The sequence below is a fragment of the Leptosomus discolor genome, chromosome 6, assembly GCF_034619465.1.
Source record: "Leptosomus discolor isolate bLepDis1 chromosome 6, bLepDis1.hap2, whole genome shotgun sequence".
NCBI lineage: Eukaryota > Metazoa > Chordata > Aves > Leptosomiformes > Leptosomidae > Leptosomus > Leptosomus discolor.
In genome coordinates, this window is record NC_141396.1 from 21581649 (window position 1) to 21594708 (window position 13060).

General features: G+C 41.2%; 1 protein-coding gene across 3 annotated transcripts in view; it reads left to right on the forward strand.

Annotated features, from left to right (window-relative positions):
• The window catches only part of LOC104347540 (WASH complex subunit 2A), a 37397-nt gene extending 26290 nt beyond the window's left edge, over positions 1 to 11107 (forward strand). For 2 of the 3 annotated variants that reach the window (XM_086466872.1, XM_086466870.1), the window contains 6 exons: positions 1075 to 1194; positions 2800 to 2862; positions 3533 to 3745; positions 6040 to 6654; positions 7249 to 7423; positions 10625 to 11107. In XM_086466872.1, coding sequence (XP_086322998.1) covers positions 1075 to 1194; positions 2800 to 2862; positions 3533 to 3745; positions 6040 to 6654; positions 7249 to 7423; positions 10625 to 10761 — 1323 coding nt within the window. In that variant the 3' untranslated portion in view covers positions 10762 to 11107. Of the gene's footprint in view, positions 1 to 1074; positions 1195 to 2784; positions 2863 to 3532; positions 3746 to 6039; positions 6655 to 7248; positions 7424 to 10624 lie in introns of all 3 variants that reach the window. The other variant, XM_086466869.1, reaches the window with a different exon arrangement.
• Positions 11108 to 13060: the final 1953 nt, after the last annotated feature.

Sequence of the window (13060 nt, forward strand, 5' to 3'; positions counted from 1 at the left end):
ATTCCTCTACTGTAAATGGTTTATATAAAAGACATTGGAAAGAAGTGTATGGAAGTGATTTTTTTTGATGTGTGTTCCCACAAGAAATCATGTGACTTCTCAAATCTTTTTGAGATAATAGAAATGGCCATTGTGACCCTGAAGACATAGGGAACAGATGCATTAGGTCTCCCAAAGCTGGGATGAGAGGATTGGATTCTTTTTGGTTTGTGTACCACTAGGACTGTCTCAGATGTAAGAGAACATACCTGATCAGAAACCAGAGTAGTAGAGTTAGTATTCTTTAATTGTTTTATTGTTTAATTTGCTAATATTACTCCCCTGCAGTTCATGCATGACTGATGAGACTTGCTCTATGGCTTATGTAATTAAAATCCCTGCAGGTTGTTTTGATTTAAGTAATTAATGTGGTATTAAAATCCTTGTGATCACTGGATTGTTTTTAGAGGGCAAGCAGCTGCAGTAATGAACTAGACTGCATTACAGGTGGTCTGAGGCCAAAGTCCTAACACGCATTCTAAACTGCTACTCTGAATGTATTTAGCTTAATTAAATTGAAGCCAACTTTTACTTTAGTCTATTTTCAGGTCTCAGGCTGGAAGTTAGGCTAGAAAACTGGCAATAGTTCCTGGAAACAGTTTCTTTGAGGACTGTGAAAGGGGTGGTCTTAAGCAATTAGCGCTTGGCAGCTATATGCGGAGCCTGTTTGCTTGAAAACATAAAAATAGCAGTGTTCCCTAGCTAGCTTTGTGCTTTTTATTTTCCCTGCTGTCCTGTGCATGAGGAAATATATATGTATTTGGAAGTTTGAAACTCTCGTTATTTATCTTTAGCATAGCCTACCTCAACCTTTGCTGTCTAAAGGAATGGAGGAGTGGAAGGCCTTTGTCATTGCAGAGCCAAAAGGCAATGCCTGCTATGCATTGCAGAGTCATAAGATGTGGCTAGTTTTCTTTTCAGATAGTAACAAGATTTTAAAAAGCTTTGCTTGTGGGTTTTTGAGTTCATTTTTTCTTTTCTGCAGACTATGCTTTTTATCTGATTCAGGTTGACTTGTGCTCTTAATGCTTTCAGAAAATAGCTGAGAAGAAAACATTTAAGGCCCGTACTGGCCCTTCCTTGGAGAGCAGTAACCTTCTAGAAAATGCCTTAAGTGCCAAACAAGATGAAGCTCTGAAGGCAGTAGCTATAGAGGCAAGTACTTAAATCTCATGCCTTGAACAGCATGCAAGGAAAAAGGAGATGTATTATTTTGTTTTAAATAAGCATCTTGAAAAGATCAAAATGAGTGCCTGGATTCACCGGCTGCAAAGCGGCAATGCATGGCCAAACTTGTCTCTGTTTATCAGCAGGTGCACTATTACTAGCAAGAATTTTAAATACTATTAATACAGTGTTTTATTCATTGCCCACACCCTTATAAGGGCAAAGTACAAGGCAGTGATGAGCTACATCTCTGGTCCAGTTGGACTGAAAATGGGTTGTTCTTCATTCTTCTTCGAAGTGCCAGTGTCTGTTGGAGTAAATGTGATCTCTGAAGTACAGGTGGGGTCTCTCAGCAAGGAGATCAGGGCATGCAGCACAAATCTGTGGCTGTTGAGAATCTTATCTTGGAGACTTCATGATGAGCAAACAAGACTTCTGCTCCTGCCCTTAATCTTGCAGAACCAATGGTCTCTGGGAGAGGCAGTCTGGATCTGAATTCTGGCTTGTGCCTCACCAGAGCGGCTTGTTGGATTTCCATCTGTAGGAGATTAGCTTTTCGTTGGGGGGGTTGGGGGCTGTTGGTTTTCCTCCCCTGGGCTGAGGAACACAGAGCAAGTCTGCAGGGCTAGTAATTAGCCTGTCTTCCCTTATGGTGAGGTGTTCCTTCAAGTGTAGAACCATGCTCATCTTCCTGTTTTTTGTAGCTACTGACAGCCTGGTATAGGAATGACCTCAGCCTGAGGTTCAGCTGAACACCACATGCATTTAAGTGGAGAGTGATCTCCTCAGACACTAGGATTCCCCTGTCATGCTATCAAGACCCCCCAAACCAGTGTCCTAACCCTTGCAAACCTTCAGTTACTTCAACCTGGCTGAAGGAGCTCTGACTGCCCAGTCACACCAACAGCAGTGTACAGCCTAGCTCACAGAACCACGTAGACTACAAAATTGTGGATAGCAAGCCCTGGGAAGAGCACCTTATATGATTTAGTTCATCCCTGAGTCTTAGAATTGACCCAAGTCTGCAGAGGAAACAGCTGCTTTTGCTCTTGCCAGTTATATTTCTGGCACTGATGGCCTGCTTTCTGTAGAGGAGCACTCGCTTCTCTGAAGCCATTTTCCTTGCAGGCTGAGGTACAATTTTGTAGCCCTTTTGGCTTCCATGTAGGCTTCATTAAAGTCTGTGGCCCTGTTATAGCCAGTCACAAAGTTAGTTATATCATGATGTTGCAACGTGGCTTCAGAGGGTCTAGGGGAGGGAATAAACAAGGAGGGAGGGTAACTGTCACAGTTTGATTTCACTGGTGTGTGTGACCTGGAGAAGATGGAAGTTGTTGGGTTACTGTGGCGAAGTATAATATTGGGTAGAAGGAGGGAATGAAATGTGATGATGAAGATGGGGCTATGACTTGTGGGGAACTGAAGCTGAAAATTGAGTGGATGTAGCTCTGGCAGTAGAATGTGATTATAACAACATATCTCCAGAAGAAATTTGTAAGCAGTGAGATGCTTTCTATAGATGTATTAAATGCAAACTATGGTCTGGTTGATAACAACTTGTCCACTTGTTTAATCCAGTGTAATTTTGTGCAGAAATCTACAGGCCCTCTTCCCATTAAAACCAAAGAGCCCTCATCTCGGATTGGAAAGCTACAAGTAATTAACTTTACTGGCATTTTGACTTTCAAAAAAAAAATAATCTAAATATCTTCCTTGCCTTACTGATGGCTTTCCCTGAAACAAAGTCTTTTTACTTCTTTACCTTACTCTTGCAATTTTTTTTTTTTTCAGACGGCGTATTTTCTGTTACTTTTTCTGTACTGCATGTTTAATGTTATTTCCCCCTCTGTTTCAAACTTGACTCTGAGCAGCACTATTTACTCTATTTGGTGGGCAGAGGGTGGGCTCCTCTTTGACCTGCTCTTCTTCTTGGCACTATTTTAAGATTCTTAGGCATTTGGGGTTTTAGTTACGTCCCTCTTCTGACATGAAATGACTAATAACTGTCTGTATCGCTCTTTACGTCAGAACCATTGTTGTCCTCAGACAGGGTACTGAGCTATGTAAGTGTTTGGTCTGACATAATGTGGCCATGCTGTTCCTGCAGCTCTTATACAGAATAATAGTGTTGAGCACCCCAGAGATTTAGTGAGACAGAGGATGTGGGAAACACAGAAGTGCGTAGGTGCAAGAAAGGCTAGGCACTTGCAGAAACAGAGCTTGAATGCCTACATACACTAGTTCTTGCTGCTTCTCTGGAGCTGTGCTTGCTCTTGAGCAGTTTTAACGTGATCTCTTTTTGTGTCTCTTTTTCTCTGTTTTGTAGGCTAACTTAGCTATTAACCCTGCAGCCTTACTACCTGGTGCAATGCCTCAAGTCTCCAATGTAAAGTCCCCCTTACCAGTTCTGGACACTCCATTGGATGAGCCCAAGGATATGCAGAACAGTGAAACCTTCTCTGCTGCAGGAAACAATGAAGAACTAGGTGTAAGCTTTGATCAGCCTATGCAAGCGGATACCTTGCACAGTGCCAACAAGGTAACCTTGGTATTTAGGAGGATGAAACAGGGATTAAAAGCACAGTCTGTCCTCATGCAGGAATTTGTGTTTTGGTACGCAAGTTCTGCTAACAGTCTATCTGAATCTAAATGGAGATGTGGAAATCTAATCCTCTCACTTCTGTGGACAGCTGAAGAGAAAGTCAAGCTTACTACATTCTTAGCTCTGTGAGGGTCTTATGCATATGCCTAATTATGTGCCTTTTTAAGGTACATGTGTACGTTCCCCAAATACAGTTGTTTTCCCTATAGGTTAAAGGTATTTTACCATAACATCTTGTCCTGTCCCAGGAGATGCCAACCTGAAAACCATAAAAAAAGGCATCTCTCTAGGCTGCCTATAATATACATTATGGACAGCTGCTGTGGCAAGATACCAAGAACACATCACTTCTGTAGGTTGACCTTTACCTCCTTTGTGGATAAACATGTCATGTTGTTCTGAACTGTCCCTCCCAATTCTTTTTCAAACAAAAACTTTGTTTTTAAAGAAAAAACCCACACAAAAACAAAACAAAAAAGTGTTACACCTTTTGACATGGCAGATGTCTGCCTTCTGACTCACTTGGTTTTTTTATTACTACCTTTTACTTTACGGACTCCAAAATATTCTAATTAAAGATTTAGTGGTTCTTTAAAAAAAAAAAAGCTTGAACCATGTAGTTAAGATTTGGTCTGGGTGCTTATGATTTTATAAATTTCTTGGGTTTCCTGAGAGCAGCGATTCGAATAAGATAACCTAGGATCTTAACTTTTTGATTCTTTCTTTCTTTAATGCTGCTAGGGCTGTTCATTACTAGATGAGCAGCAGAGATGACTTGGGAAGATGCAGCAGCTGTCACTACAATGGCTGACATGACTCCTTAGTGTCAAATGAGTTTGAAGCTTGTACATCAGACTAATGCATTACCATGTAGGCATACTTCTTTCCAATAGCAGCATATCCTGCACAACAGACAAAACCCTCTATCATGATACTTTTAAATAGATAGGCTTTTAAAAGAATACAGCTCCTGTAGCTGCGTATGGTCAACCTTGAATGTTTGTTTTAGCATAGTGATGATGCATGTTTGTTTACAGAATTAATCTGAGAAGCAGCATCTCGGTAACTATACAGTGAATGGTTTTTTGTAGCTCAGGTTACATATTTTAATTTTGGTATGTCATTGCTTCTTGAACCTTTCAAGTTTCAGTTTAAGCTGTAAATATACGCACTTTTTTCCAAAGGCTGGAAGAAATCAACCTACTGAGCATTCTGTCTGTCCTTTCAAAAAACAGTGCATGGAGCAGGGATCAGTTTTTTTTTTTTAAATGCATCTCCCTTCCATCATAACTTTCCTGTTTTTTCAGCCATGCTCTGATCAATACAGCCTCACACTCTAAAGGCAGATTTGCTTCTACAATGATTCTGATAAAAGCACACGGCTCCTTTAAGCTGTGTTACAGCATATCCATCCAGATTGTCCTTCTACTCCAACACAGCAATTAACAAAAGGGAAGAGGAGGTTGTACTGATCTGTTTCCTACCTGTGTGAATTCTCCTGTCCATGTGGGATATGGTAGAGGTTATAATGGAAGCTTGCAGGGCGGCTTCTTTAAAAGCAGCAGAGAAATGAACTGCAGCAGGCTATGCATAAAATGAAATTAAATGGAAAACATAATTAATCATGGCTTGGACAGACTAACTGCACCATGGAAGCCCCTGGATTAGCAAGCTGTCAGACTAAGGTATTACCTAAAGCTGAGGGGCTAGAGTGGCTTGCTGCTCTGTGGTGTGACTCTCTACTTGTGAGTATACACCAATTCCACCTGCTGTGGAATGACCAGATGGCAGAAAATCAAAAGTACTGGGTTATTTTTCTGAACCTTGCTGCAAACTGTTCCAAGCTTGAATGTCCCACTTGTCCACCTTTTCCTCCTTTCTGAAAAATAGGGAAAATGGATGATGCTGAGCTGATGATGAATGGTTCCTGCTGCTTCTCCCTATAACCTGGATAAGTGTCTGTTCAGCATTCCTTGCTCAAGATCGCCAGCTGAGCATTTCTTTGAATGTACATGTAGCTATTCAAGTTACTTAAACCAGAGCTGTAAGCAGAACCTGTAGTTAATTCAGTTTCACTGTGCTAGTATGAAATTGGTAATGCATGTTAGTTGCAGTGTTGTGAAGGCAAAGGGCTACAAGGAAACCTAACAGGAATCCTAACCTGTTTTCTGTGAAGTGTGGGGATTTTTCCTTCTGTATAACCCTGCTCTGCTTTTACTTGTTTCTTGCAGACCAGGATCAAGATTACAGGAAAACGAAGACCTCCTAGCAGAATGGCCCGCCGTCTAGCTGCCCAAGAGTCTGAAGAGACTGAGGAGGTGGACAGTGCTAGAGAGTCACAATTCTCTCTACCAAAACAGATGTCAGCAGTAGTGGACATAAAGGAGCCTCTTGCTGCTGAAGCAGAGTCCAAGGAAAACGGCTTTCTCTCAGGCTTGTCACTACCAGCTCATGGCAGTGTTTTATCTGTTGGGACAAACATAAAACTCCTTCTTCCAGAATCCACAGACCAAGGGGATGATCTGTTTGACTCGGAAGACCTTTTTGCAAGCAGCTCAACATCCAGACCAGCTGCACAATCAAAGATAAAGGAGGGAACGCCAGACAGTGTGGCTAACAAACCCATCAAGGGCATGGAGAAAAAGCCTGATCTGTCTGTTCTGGGTGATCAGGACAGCAATGATCTATTCCAGCCTGTGCAGCAAAAATCTTCAACAAAAAGCAGCCCTATACCTTTTTTGGAGGAAGAGGAAGACTCTCTCTTCACCTGTCAGAAAACTGGAAAAAAGGAGGTGAAGTCTGCTGTCCGTCAAGCTGTTGATCCTGCTGCCCAGGATATCTTTGAGGTAACAGTTGAGCCTGCCACTTTGGCCTTTTTGATCCCCAGGGCCTTATGCAGACCCTTCTACTTAGAGACAGGGTTAATGGAGGCTGCTGAGTAGGATGGGGTATGCAGGATAGGTAGTGAAGTCAATCATACTCTGCTTCTGGGCAATAGAAAACCTTTCCTTGGTTTTTCACCTCCTTATTAGCAAGAGTGGATTAACAGGTGGAGCCTTAACAGAGTAGGCATGCCACTGAACGTGCTGTGACAACATATGTATGATGATGACCTGTTTCAGAGTAATGAAGTATTTGGTTCTTATCTGTTAGCTGCCTGTTCAACGCACAGCAGCTCAAATTACTGTCTTAAAAAAGGAATAAAGTTAGCAGGCTGAGCAGCTGATACAAGCTGCTGTGTGCTGTACTTGACCTGTGCACGATCCCACGCTGAGGCACTTCTGCTGAGTCTTCCATGGGGAGAAGGGACTTAAACTTCTTGGATTTGAGAAGCCCAAGGCTGTCAGTCTTCTGAATATCTCAGCTGCTGTGTACAGATAATTTGACTGTTCTCTTAAAGTGTGTTGTGTATTGATAATCTCTCTGTACTTTGCTCCAAGGATGATATATTTGCTACTGAGGCAATTAAGCCAATGAAGAAAGCAAAGGAGAAAATGCCAGAGACTAACCTGTTTGATGATAACATTGATATTTTTGCGGATCTCACCATGAAACCAAAAGAAAAGAAGACCAAGAAAAAGGTGGAACAAAAATCCATATTTGATGATGATATGGGTAAGTGTCTAATGTCTTGCTGCTAATCTTATAACATTGACCTGAGTTGTATTCATCAGAGATGTTTTAGAACACTTTGCTTTCTTTTGACATTTCAATTGTTCTGAAATCTGGGCTCATCTTTGGATTTTAACCTTAGATGAGAACTTCCTAGATTTGTAGAACTAGCACAGCATTTAAATGGCTTAGGAAAGTGTATAAAATTCTTCCGAGAGAAGCGATAGTTTAATTCCTGTAGGGATTTTCTCACCTATGGTAAGAAGAAAATTTTTCTTGTTTAGAGTAAGAGACTAATCTTCGTTGTTATGGCTCTGAGATACATTCCCTGTTTCAATTTGCACAGCTTTGTGTATTGTACTTTCAAATGAATTACTGATATGAAGAAATTAGCATCTCTTTCCACCCCACCTTCACTATTGTGTTGACTACCTTGGAGCCCATAAGATTTTGTTTACATCCATGTACACCAAGAACAATTTACATACTACACCTGAGAGCAAAAGTTTGCACTGCGTAATTTGTTGAAAAAGCAGCATATAGTAACGTGAAATGATACAAAGCATGCTTCTTTTTTTGTTCTCTGTCAGTGGAGGTATCGAAAGTAATTCGATCCCCAACTGTGTGTGTCTGTTCTCAGGCTCTTCATGTTTATAGCTCTGCTTTAGGATTGCACGTATTTCTTTTCCTCTGAGACAGAAAATGTTCCCTTCTCCTCTAGCTTTGATTCTTGTTGGTCTTCATTCTTTCTAACCTGTTCAAATTGAATCTGACTTATCATGTTTTGCTTGGACTGCTCTTAAGCATTCCAGCCTGATGGAATGACCTGGGTGAAGTCTGTAAATGTGTTAGAACACTTGCCAGAGAATGAACACCTTGAGATTTCAAAACCTTCTCAATTGAAATAAAAAATAAGACTTAAATATTTGCAGGCAAAGTATTTGAAATAGGTATTGAATTATTAAAATATCTTATTTTAATAATTTACATTTTTTTCATGTAGTCTATACCAAATGACAGAATTTCCCAAACAGCTACCCCTTCCAAATATTTCAGCACAAAAATCCAGACCTCACATTGAAAAAAGCAGTTGTAGAGTGCCACTTGAAAATATATTGGAAAACTAGCCACAACAGAACATGTCGTTTGCACATCTACTCTGGTGCTAGAGCTTGTTGTTTGATGTCATATCTGATCTTAATACCTATAGCATCTACAGCACCTTGTATCTGATAGACTTCATCTTCCTCTAGAGTGTTGACTGTTTTGTGGTGCAGCCATAGGCATGCAGCTTCTTAGTGCCTAAAGCTACGGCGCTCCAGAACGCCAATGGGAGTGCAGGGAAGACGCCTGAAGGTGAGGATGTCCTGCTGGCAGGTTAAGGATTGGCATAAGTGATCATGGTAGCACTTTATCAGGGCTGTATATTGTTGTCTTCAGAGATCCTTTCTGCTGCAAATAAAACATTAAGTGGGTGCAGTTTGTGGGAGGTGGAGGCTGCAAACTGCCTTCCTTTCCTGCTGCAGCTTCTAGTCACTATTTACTACATTTGTGGTGGCAGTATTAGAAAAACTCTTTCCCAGGTCTTTATTCTCCTAGCCTCCTCAGTGACCTTATGGCTGACGACACAAACATCTTGATGTCACTTCTGCCTGTCTGCAAAATGGTGACTGACCTTTCTTGTGCATTGACAAATACTGTTTTTCATGGCCAAAACTTTCCTATTCCTTAAGCCTTGTTATAAAATGGGAGTGATACCTCTACTGCTTACGGCACTCGCTGTACTTCCCCCCTGCTGTGAAGCTAATCCGTGTGATAACTTCTTGCTTTGGAGTGATGCCAGTAGAGGATTACTGTGGTTTACTGCCTTTCTAAACTGTTCTTGTGCTGAAATGCTGTCCTGGATTATTCCTGTATAATCCCTATGGTCAGCACAGTAGCAGACATGTCCTGGTGAGGATGAAGCAGCTAGAAGAGAAAGGCAAGCACATTGTGATAGGCCACTTCATGCTTGGTGTCTCCTCAGGGTTAGGATACATGCTGAAGGCTGAAATACTAGTTTTTATAGTCTGGACTAGTAAATGGCTATTAACCTCTGTATAAGACCTGTGTTTTCTTAATAGGGATTCAAGACCAGTTATGTGCGACTTATACCGGCCTTGTGAATCACCAGTGATCCACATATCTCAGTCTTGTAGGTTTTTTTTATCCCCTCATAATCCAACTGCGTGATCAGAGTAGCCTAAATTTAAAACCTTAGTGATAGGTCCTAAGTTATAAACTTTAGTGTATAGGAAGAGATGTGCTGTTGAGTGTGTCTAGAAAACCTCAGGGCAACATTTCAGCATGTATATGGTGGCAGCTCCGTCTCTTTCCATGAGCACACTCCTAAACACAAGCAGTGCTAGCCACAGCAAGAACTGCAGGTCTGCAAGCTCTGCTGCTGGCACAGGGTATCCAGGTTGGAGGGTTTCATTTCTACCTGTTGTTATCCTTCAGGAGAGAACTCTGTCTTAGTAGCAACATGATATTTTTCCACTTTATGGTCCTAGTTATTCATAACAGAAATGTTTGTATTGAGGGAGGTGGTGGGAGATCTTGATTCAGGACTGTACACAGACTTTTTGAATATTCAGCAGGATGGTGCTTGTAGCTGTCTGCCTCCTTACATCTTAGCTGTGCTCTGTTCTTAAGTGCTTTATGCTATGTTCTTACTGTGCTGTAGATTAAACTCTCATATGGCTAGTGGATGTCACAACAGTAGTTCCTAGCAAGTACCATCTTTTCTGATTTTGCTTTGGCAACAACCTCACAGCTCTTGGATCTCTCAGGTTCCTCAGATGCTAATCTTCTAGATAAGAGGGATGTTATCTAGCACTTGCACAATGGAATTTATTGTGGAGGTTTAACTTATTAGTACTTCTCAAATGCTTGTAAGAGCTTGAACATGTTATAAAATACAAGTATTATGCTGCTCTACTGAGAAGAAAAAATATTCTTAATTTGACTTACAGCTAACAGCTCCCACGTATGTCCTTACAAATGCATCTAGAATCGCAAGCAGCAGGAAAGCATTTGTTTATCACAGAATGTCCTTGGCAGTCAGTGCTGTGTGCTGGAGACTTATGTACAATGTTACTTCTGTTTGGCAGTCACTTAACATTAAAATCTATCTTTTTTTTTTCCCTGCCCCCCCCCCTTCAGATGATATCTTCTCTAGCAGTCAAGTCAAGATACCCACTCCCAAAAGCAGATCTTCCCAAGCAGCCTCAGAAGCAAAATCTGAAAGCAAGGCACTGAGCACGTTTGATGACCCGCTGAATGCCTTTGGAGGCCAGTAGCCAAGGGGAGCGAGTTGCAGAGAGGAGGCCTTCCTAATGCCCTGTCCAGTACTAACACTCTGGATTCTCTGCTCAGTAGAGCTGAAGTGAGATGGTTGTAGATATTTAAATGAGATTACCCATTTTAAATGGTTACTATTCTCTTGATCTGAGTCTAATTGTGCTAAATGATGTATTTTTAAAAAAAAGACAGTAACCTGCTATCTTGTTTGCATGGCATCCAGATGAATATAGCCTGTGCAATACCTGCAATGAAGTAATCTATTATACAAAGTATAGTTTGTTTTATTGAACGGATCTGTAGAGAAAATAATTGATAAATAGTAAATGAGTCTGTTAAACCAGATCTGTCTGTGTGTCTGTCTTTCCTCTTTAACACTTGCTAAGGACATCTGCATCAGGGCTTGAAAACAACCAAAACCACTACTATGCCTTGTCTGGGTTACTTGCCGATCTACTGAGCTAATGTTAGGGTAAGGCTGGGTTCTGTTATCAGTAACAGTTTCTCCTCTTACATAATCAAGCAGTTAAAAAATCTCAGTGCAGGATTTGATAGACAGAGGTGAGTATTTTGTATGGGCAGCTAATGTAATTTATAACAATAACAATGGTTAAAACTTTTCTGCCAGGAACATTGTGTTACAGACAAGCACCTAGTGCTCCATGAAAACAACAGAAACCTGACATTGTCTTCTGTTCAAATTGTAAGGCACTAAATATGAGATTTTTCATTTGCCTGGATTTGCCAAAGTTTTGCAAAGAACATTTTCCAAGAGGTCCATCTGTACTGAGCATGCTTGGTCACTTCCAGGTTAACAAGCCTATGTGCATACCTTAGTGCAGAGACTCACTTGTACCCAAAAGACTTGCTGTCTGCTTTCCTTTTGCATCCGTAACGCATTGTAGGCTGTTTACAGGAGGCCGCTATTTTGTGGAATCCCTTTAACTGTCCAATGCATTTACCTTTAACCTTCTTGCTTCCTGCATTTTCCAGATTGCTCTTCTAGAATTGATGCTATTAACCGTACCCAGTGGTAGACACTTGCTCTCCTGCATGCATACAAGCAGAGCAAATGCATAAATGCAGAAGGATCAAATGTTTCTCTTATTTTACTAGTGACTGCCTGCTATTCTGACTTTAAAATCAGATGTGCTGTTTCTATGATAGCGATATCTTCAACTCTTAAGACTGTTCTGCTCTTTGTGAATTTAAAGGATGTGCTTAGAAGACTTCTTTGAGAGCAATTCCCACTTTCACTGAAGCCCTTGTTCTGAAAGCGATTCCTACTTTCACTGAAGCCCTTGTTCTGAAAGCGATTCCTACTTTCACTGAAGCCCTTGTTCTGAGACATCTACTTCAGTCTATTGTTTCTTGAGATGGATTTACTTCATCAGACACAGTAAATAGTACAGCCAAAGCATCTAGCACTAATGAGGGTAAGGCAGAAGGAAAGGTTGGAAGGAATAAAGAAGAAACATCATGTATTGATTTGTGCCATAGGTGGGCTTGGCAATGATTCATGTTAAGTGGGGGTAACTTGGGAGTAGCAGCTTGGAAAAGAATGTGGGAGCTATTTGCAAATGGGTGTCTACAGTGAGAGCACTTGCACTTTATTTATAGGCATTACATCTGCTGCATATGCCTCATACATGATTTGGACTGCTTCTTTACTCCTTTGTGCTTAGAACAGCTTCAAAGACATACTGGGGGTGCATTCTATTTCTTTTCTGCATCCTCCTTTCTTCTTGGCCCTTCACATGAATAACTTCTATTAGCATTGCAAAGTGCTGTTTGCAAGCCGAGAACCCTGGGGGCTAGAAGATGTTGAAGAAAAAAAAAACCTCCTGCCTTGAAGTGTTTCTTAAACTTTAATGTGAAGCTCAGCAGAGAAAAGCTTTTCATAGAAACTTGCACCATGACATAGATCCAAACCTCCCCTCTCACCTATTCCCTTTCTAAACTGGCACAGGGCCAGTCTCTTCCCTCTATTAAAATGCATGGTCCTCAGTTAACTCCCCCTAACAGACTGAATCCTTGTCTAGGCACTTCACTTTTAGGAGGGCTTGGTCTGAGTTTTTAACCGGGTTTTTTGGCTTGGTGTGTCTGCACACCTGATAAACCATGGCTGCAGTGTCTGGGAAGGGCAGAGCTGGAGGCCTAGCAGCACAGCGCCCGGGACTTGCTCCGTGGCCTTTGTCAGAGGTGTGGATGTGAAAAACTGCAGTATTTGTTCCAAGTATTTTAACTGGGCCTGAAACCTAACTGCTAGAGTCAGGGCATTATTAAATTAATAATTTA